This window comes from Eumetopias jubatus, unplaced genomic scaffold (assembly GCF_037043125.1).
Source record: "Eumetopias jubatus isolate StellerSeaLion01/CBP00866 unplaced genomic scaffold, mEumJub1_p1.0 scaffold_4, whole genome shotgun sequence".
Taxonomy (NCBI): domain Eukaryota; kingdom Metazoa; phylum Chordata; class Mammalia; order Carnivora; family Otariidae; genus Eumetopias; species Eumetopias jubatus.
In genome coordinates this window covers 123,939,338-123,946,880 of record NW_028274810.1, presented here as the reverse complement: position 1 = coordinate 123,946,880, position 7,543 = coordinate 123,939,338, and the positions used below count along the sequence as shown (strand labels likewise).

General features: G+C 45.8%; 1 protein-coding gene across 4 annotated transcripts; it reads left to right on the top strand.

The window, feature by feature from the left end:
* The first annotated feature begins 2,328 nt into the window (after positions 1-2,328).
* TYW2 (tRNA wybutosine-synthesizing protein 2) lies at positions 2,329-7,193 on the top strand. Of its 4 annotated transcripts, XR_003609703.2 has the most exons (4): positions 2,329-3,771; positions 3,864-4,000; positions 6,498-6,526; positions 6,956-7,015. XR_003609703.2 is itself a non-coding variant. In XM_028105702.2 (3 exons), the coding sequence occupies exons 1-3, from the start codon at positions 2,419-2,421 to the stop codon at positions 7,108-7,110; spliced, it is 1,338 nt and encodes a 445-aa protein (XP_027961503.1). In that variant the 5' UTR covers positions 2,329-2,418; the 3' UTR covers positions 7,111-7,193. The 4 variants fall into 4 exon arrangements, 2 of the variants coding, with proteins under 2 accessions (XP_027961503.1, XP_027961505.1); XR_003609702.2 differs by lacking the exon at positions 3,864-4,000 and having other exon boundaries at positions 6,956-7,016; XM_028105702.2 differs by lacking the exon at positions 3,864-4,000 and having other exon boundaries at positions 2,329-3,572; positions 6,956-7,193.
* Positions 7,194-7,543: the final 350 nt, after the last annotated feature.

Sequence of the window (7,543 nt, the reverse complement as noted above, 5' to 3'; positions counted from 1 at the left end):
CCCTGAGATCATGATCCTGAGATCATGAGCAGAGCCCAAGTCAGAGGCTTAATGGATTGAGCCACACAAGCATCCTAAAATTAACAAACAGTATTAAGTAGACCTAACCAGTGGAGGGAGAAGAGAGTGTTGAATTGAATGAAGGCCCCACCAGAAGATGACCTTCAGACAAATCCCCAGCCATTCCATCATCTGAGGGAAGGGCATTTCAGACAAAGGGAATGGTGAGTACAAAGGTAAAAGCATGAGAAAAGGCATGGCCTATTTTCAGTCTCAGACTGAGATTTAGGAGCCAGATCACGCATAGTCTGGTGGGTAGTCATGCATAGTCTTTGAACAATGGGTAGGCAGGAACTGTTTAAGTAGGGAGAGATAGGATCAGAATGTTTTGAAAGTTCTCACCCTGGTTGGTATATGTAGAGGAAAAAAGGAAGGTAAGAGTTCTAAAGGAGAAACCAGTGAGAAGGCAGCTGCAGTAATCTATGTCCCAGAAGGTGGCCCGGGAGATCAAAAGAGGTGGACCAATTTAGTATATACTTTGGGTTATAAAAGTATATGGAGTATATAGAGTATGTAAACACCTGATAGTGAATCACCAAATACCTATAGGAAGTTGAGGAAAAGGTGGGAGGCAGGAGGTGATTAGAGATAGTTTCTCAACTGTGTGTGGGAGTAAATGGCTGGATGCTAGATAATGTGGTACTATTATATACATGGGAACAGTGGCAGAAAGAAACCTGTTTTACACATATTAAGTATGAGTTGCCTATTAGACACCAAGTTGAGATATTAAAGACACAAATGGTATTGGAATTGGGAGTGGGAGATATGGAGTAGTGGGAAATATGAACTTGAAAATATCAGTGGAAGTGAAGAATCAAGGGAGGTCATTAAAGATGGCAAGTGGCAGTGTATTTTGGGAATAATCCAGGAGAAAGAGAAAGAGAAATTGAATGTGCGTGACATAGAGAGAATTACTGAAAAACTGAAGTCCTAAGAGAATGCTGGGAGACAGTTTAGAACATACCTTAGAATTATTCCAACTAAGGTGTGTGGAAGCTGGGAAATTTATTCACCAACTTCCATCGGTTGCTGGTCGAGGAACGCTCTCAAGAGGTGGGGGTTGGGTGGGCAGTAATTCCCCAGCATTTCTGGCCTCAAACATATGTTAAGCCAATTCTGGTGCGCAGAGAAAGCCATCAGTCAGACTCCTAAGTGCTTTAGTTAGAAGCCATTGGATTGGCATATACGGGAATGGTGAGTCCCAAATTTATGTGGGGCACCAAAAGGGTCTTCTACTCTGTCCCACTTGATATTTTCTCCATGGAATCTGAATTTTAAACATAGAGACAAAACTGACAACAACAACAACTCTGATTGATACTGAATAGGTGTCAAGAAACAAGAAACTGTTTTAACCATAGCCTTGTGCCTCCCATACACAGAGACCTGAATTGGGGAACTTATGAATGTTAACCTCTCTGGGTCTCAATATCCTAATGTGTAGAATGGTGGGAGGTAAGTAGAAAGAACAGGGCTTCTTTCCAACTCTTATTTTCCATTATTTGAATTTAGGTGTAGAGGAATTCCTCGTTGTCCTCATTAAGTTTACCAAAGCATTCCAACAGGTATTTAATATCTACTATCTAACCACTTCAACTTATCACATCATATCTCTTTAGAGTATCTACTCTTTGCCAGTCACTGTTCAAAGCGTTTTATATATAATATCTCAGCCATAACAATCGTCTGAGAAAGTTAACCTAAGTCTTACTTTACAGGTGACGATTTTGGTTCTGAGAGGTGATATAATTTACTCAGATTCTTCTGACTTCCAAACATTTGTGGGCTTTTTGTGTTTGTTTGTTTGTTTGTTTGTTTTTATACTTCAGGACAGTGAGAGGGTTACGACAATCTTAACAGGGAAAGGGAATGAGGAAGCTATTGTTGACTCTTGACTCTCGGCAAATGCTGTGGCCACTGACATTGACCTGAGAGCAGCATGAGACGATGGGAAGCCTTTCTCCAAATTCGGCCCATCATTCTAAGTGCACTTCTCTCTTTGGATTCGTGAGCAGAACTGAAGACAGTGCACGAGGGTTCTGGAGGATACCGACTAATTGGACGTCTTTAAGCCCACAGCACTCCTTGTTATTAATCTTCTGCTAGGCGGCAGCAAGTTAACCGTAAACCACAACAAAGATGGCAGCAGCGGCTTCATCACGACAACGGCGACGCTACTTGCCAACGGGCGCCTCAATATTTACTTCCGGCCTGTCCGTTTGACGTCACTTCCGACACCGGCTCCCGGGCTTGTGCGCCGCTCCTCCTGCAGCCGCGGTCAATAATACCGAGCCGGGTGAGTGGAGTCTGAGAGAGTCTCACGGAGGGAATCCGAGAGAATGTGAGGCCAGCAACATGGAAAGGGAAGGTGGGAGGCCTGCGGCTGTTGTCGCCGTTGTGACTGAGCCTCGGTTTACCCAGCGATACAGGGAATATCTCGAGAAGCAGAAACTCCTGGATAGACGGCACCGTGTAGTAAAGATGCCTGATGGCACGGTGGCGCTGCCGGTGCTGGGAGAGACTCTCCCTGAGCAGCACCTTCAAGAGCTGAGGGATCGTCTGGCTCCAGGCGGCACCTGTATAGTAACGCAGCTCCTGGATCCTGTTCCCTCAAAGAAGGCCCAGGGTTGTTCACCTGCCCAAAGGCTGTGTCTTGAAGTGAGTCGCTGGGCAGAGGCCCGGGGAGTGACGTGGTCACCTGAGTTGGAGGCTGATTTGCCCAGGTCTTGGCAACGACATGGTGACCTCTTGTTGCTGAGCGAGGACTGTTTCCAAGCCAAGCGATGGAAAAATCTGGAACCGGAACTCTGGGAGACTGTTGCGTCTGCACTTGGCGTCCGTCGTGTGGCCAGACGAGGGCGAGTGTCACCAGATGGCACTCGAACACCAGCAGTGAGTCTGCTGCTGGGCGACCATGGCTGGGTAGAGCATGTGGATAACGGGATCCGATATAAGTTTGACGTGACCCAGTGCATGTTCTCCTTCGGAAACATCACTGAGAAGCTTCGAGTGGCATCGCTGCCCTGTGCTGGAGAAGTGCTGGTGGATCTCTATGCAGGGATTGGTTATTTTACATTGCCCTTCCTAGTCCATGCTGGTGTTACCTTCGTCCATGCCTGTGAGTGGAACCCCCATGCTGTAGTTGCTCTGAGAAAGAACCTTGATATCAATGGAGTGGCAGATCGGTGCCGAATACACTTTGGGGATAACAGACAACTGAAGCTCTCAAACATTGCAGACAGGGTGAACCTGGGACTGATTCCCAGTTCTGAAGAAGGCTGGCCCATTGCCTGCCAAGTGCTAAGACGGGATGCAGGGGGCATTTTGCATATCCACCAAAATGTGGAATCTTATCCAGGCAAGAATCTTCAGCCTCCTGGAAGCAGTGAAATGGAGAAGGAGCATCGGCCTTATCCTCAGCAAATTATCACCAACCAATGTACAAATGGAGCAACCGGGGATTCTAGGAGAAGAATGCTATCAGCAGCCACCAAACCAGAGTGGCAAAGGTGGGCGGAATCTGCAGAAACCCGTATTGCCACCCTTCTTCAGCAGGTGCACGGGACACCGTGGAAGACACAAATCCTGCATATCCAACCAGTGAAATCCTATGCTCCCCACGTGGATCATATAGTGTTGGATTTGGAATGCCGCCCCTGTCCTCTAGTTGGCTAGAGAAGGTGGATCCTGAGACACAAGGATCTACATGTGAGTGACCCTTAATACATAAGTTTAGGCAAGGTTCTCACCCCTCTTTTCTCCTGGCAACCTATTTTAATATTTTGTGTCCCTGAAAGCAGGCTCTAGATCAGTCCAAGTCATCTTGTTTGTCTTCCGTTAACACATTGAGAACAAACTACGTATCTGGGAGAAGCAGTATGGCTTATTGAGATGAGGCCTGTACAATGAATTCTGACCTCAGTCCTGTCTTACTTGGGTATGTGGTTCCAATATTCTTTTGGCCTTGTATTTCCTTACTTGCAAGATGAGGGTTTCTGTGAATGGTCTCGTTGGCTGTTGTCTAATAAGCAGTTGTACACAGGGCATTGGATATTTTAGAGTGAAAGTGCTGTTTCCAAAATCACTCCAGCTATAATGTGGAAAATGGACCAGAGTGGGGCCAGGGTAGAAGCAGGGAGACCTGGGAGGAGGCTTCTGTGGTTGGCCAGGGAGGATATGGCAGTAGCTTGGACTAGGGTGGTGGCAGTGGGAAGTGGATGGATTTGAGATATGAAATCCACGGGACTAAGCAACACAGCCCAAATCAAAGCACTCAAATGGTGCACCTTTGTTACGAAGACTGACTAAATTAGGGAAAGAAGAGCTTAAGAATTACTCTATTGTATTAACTTCATTCCCTTTAGCATTCCTAAATGAGTGTTGGGGAGGTGTCTTACATACTATGTTTGTTGTAGAAAAGAGATTAAGAATGACTGCTTTAAATTATGGGGAATCTAGATTTCCAGCCTTAAGTTTGTGCAATAAGCTAGCTATTTTTTTTAAGAGATTTTATTTGAGAGAGCGCACGAGCAGGAGGGGTGGGGGCAGGGCAGAGGGAGAAGCAGATTCTCTAACTGAGCAGGGAGCCCTGAGATCATGACCTGAGCCAAAGTCAGATGCTTAACTGACTGAGCCACCCAGGTGCCCCTAAGCTAGCTATTTTAAAAGTTCAAATTAAAATCTTAGATTTTTTTTTTAAAGATTTTATTTATTTGAGAGAGAGAGAGAATGAGAGACAGAGAGCACGAGAGGGAAGAGGGTCAGAGGGAGAAGCAGACTCCCCGCTGAGCAGGGAGCCCGATGCGGGACTCGATCCCGGGACTCCCGGATCATGACCTGAGCCGAAGGCAGTCGCTTAACCGACTGAGCCACCCAGGCGCCCCTAAAATCTTAGATTTTAACAGGCCTCAGACTCCCTTTCCATATTCTTTCTCTGGTGGACATCAGGGCCAACATAAGGAGCTATTGGGAATGTGAGATACTTTGCAGAGTTTTTCAAGCCTCACCATATTTTATGGCTTGTCGGCCAGCCCCATTGTTTACCATTGGAATGACTAATTGCAGAGAATCACTGTTTACCTTTGGGATGACTAAGTTTGAGAAGCACTTCAGAGCTTTGGTTTGGTGCACTTTGAAGCCATCTGGCCTTGTTTTCTGGATGAAGGAAACAGGAAAGTGTGGCTTTATCGCGATTATGATTGTATCTGGCATTTGGCTGGCTGGGGTTGGGCTGGAGCTGCTTGCCCTTTTCTTGTAACAGTGTCAATAAGGACAGTATCGGTAAGCCTGCTGTGTGTATGAACCGCAGGTGCATTAGATACAGCCCCAGTCTCTGAGGAGCTCACAACCTAGCAGCAGAAATATCACAAAAACTGAACGAATTGGAATACAATAAGTACCGTATGAGTGATAGCATGATATAGAAGTGCAAAGGTGGAGAAGAAAAGTTCTGAGAATGGGGAAGTCTTCAGAGAGGTAGTGTTTGATATTGCTCTTAAAAACTGGCTAAGATTTTGGTGGGTGAAGTCAGGGTGGAAACAGATGCTAGTGGAAGAAAAAAAACAGGTGCAAAAAGTTTGCTCAGAAAATGTTTGGAGCATCATCATTAGATCAATTTGGAATAGCAGAAGCAGGGAGAGATGTGTTGAAGATGGGGGTTGTAATAAGGATTAAAAAGAATAGTGTCTAGTACATAGTAAGCCCCCAGGAAATGTTAGCTCTCAGGTGATCCCACCCCAGAAGGGGGCCTAATTGTTCCATTCCCATCCCACAGAGCAGCCTGCCTGTTTGCCTTAATCATCTCTTTTATATATTGGGTTTCTTCTCACATGTGTGCCTGTAGCTTGTGAGCCTTAAACTGAAACTGCTGGGACTTGAGCCAATATGGGGCGGAAGGAAAGCCGGAGAGAAACAGTGAGGAAGGTGAGTCAGGGAGCCCCATGTCCTGGGGCTGAGGAGTTACCTTTCTGCAGTAAGCTATGGATAGGCTGCTGAAGTCAGATACACCTGGGTGAATTCATTCACCCTGCGATATACACATCAGGCCTTGAGGGTTCAGGGGTGCCAGAAGATTGGCATGGATTCTGTCTTCCTAGAATTGAGTTTCCACTCATATGCCTCCTGGCTTCTCTCCCTTGTCCGTGACCTGAGGCAGCCTTTCAAGATTTAGTTTCCCCATCTGAACATATGAGTTAACAATTGTGCATATCCTGAAGGATACTCTTTAGCTTTAAATGAGTTAATGTACATGAACTATCATCACAATGGCTGGCATATAGTGAATACTTCATTCATTCAGTCTTTATAGAAGGTGAACTACCAGTTTCAGTGTGAGGAATTGTTGTACATTTGCTTTAGTAGTTAAAGTAGAATGTCCTTATTTTGAACAGCCACTCATTGATTAATTGGGATGTACTGTGTCCTTTCTCCGTTAGGCACTGTGATGAGGGCCAGAGACACAGAGGTGAGTAAAGTCAAGTCCTGAGGGGCACCCGGCTGGCTCAGTAGGTAGGGCACGCAACTCTTGATCTCAGAGTTTTAAGTTAAGAGTCCCACGCTGGGTGTGGCAATGACTTAAAAATAAAAATCTTAAAAAAAAAACAAAAAAACTGAGTCCTGCCCACGGTGGGATCACTTCCAGCAACGTGGACACAGAAGAAACAATACCGTGTACTAAGTGCTGAGACAAACGGGTTTTTACAGGCACACAGAGGAGGCAGCCATTGATGTTTGGGGATATGGGTTGGGTGGAGTGGAGAGTGTGCCTGGGAAGATGGGAGCAGGGATGCTTCAACTGAGAGTTAAAGAATGAGCCAGAGTTACGTGTCAATGGAAGAAAAGAAGGGTCCCTTAAGCCTTGTCTCCACCTTGAGTATATCCATTTACGTTACAGTTTTCTCCGAGCACTTGCTGGATTGGCCTGGTCAGGAAGAGGCATCTGTTGGAACCAAGGAAGAACGACTGAGAGGATCGGGAGGCTCATGGAGCATTTGTCACCTCCGTCCAGGAATGTGTGCTGAAGGCTTCCCTTGTGCACGCCAGTGTTAGTTGCCGGGTAAGGCACCCACCTGATGGAGAGGTTGTGATTAAAAAGCAGTAATGATAATTTTATTAAACTCCCTCAACCGTGAGTTGCTTGGTTCATTAACTTCACAACTTTAATAAATTATGTGCATATATTGATATAGAAGTATAACATAGACACTTTAAATATAAAAACATAGAAATTTAAAATGATGACAAATACATAGCATTTTTTTTTTTTTAAAGATTTTATTTATTTATTGGACAGAGAGAGACAGCGAGAGCAGGAACACAAGCAGGGGGAGTGGGAGAGGGAGAAGCAGGCTTCCTGCTGAGCAGGGAGCCCGATGTGGGACTCGATCCCGGGACCCTGGGATCATGACCTGAGCCGAAGGCAGACGCTTAACGACTGAGCCACCCAGGCGCCCTACATAGCATTTTTGATTCACTTTCTCCC

What these genes read in the sequence shown, in the direction of transcription:
- TYW2 (XM_028105702.2), top strand. Translation starts at nt 2,419, where the DNA reads ATGGAAAGGGAAGGTGGGAGGCCTGCGGCTGTTGTCGCCGTTGTGACT. An exon ending in ACCAAACCAGAGTGGCAAAG is followed by an intron (nt 3,573 to 6,497) that starts GTGGGCGGAATC and finishes TTTCTCCGTTAG; the next exon opens with GCACTGTGATGAGGGCCAGA. An exon ending in TGAGGGCCAGAGACACAGAG is followed by an intron (nt 6,527 to 6,955) that starts GTGAGTAAAGTC and finishes TTTACGTTACAG; the next exon opens with TTTTCTCCGAGCACTTGCTG.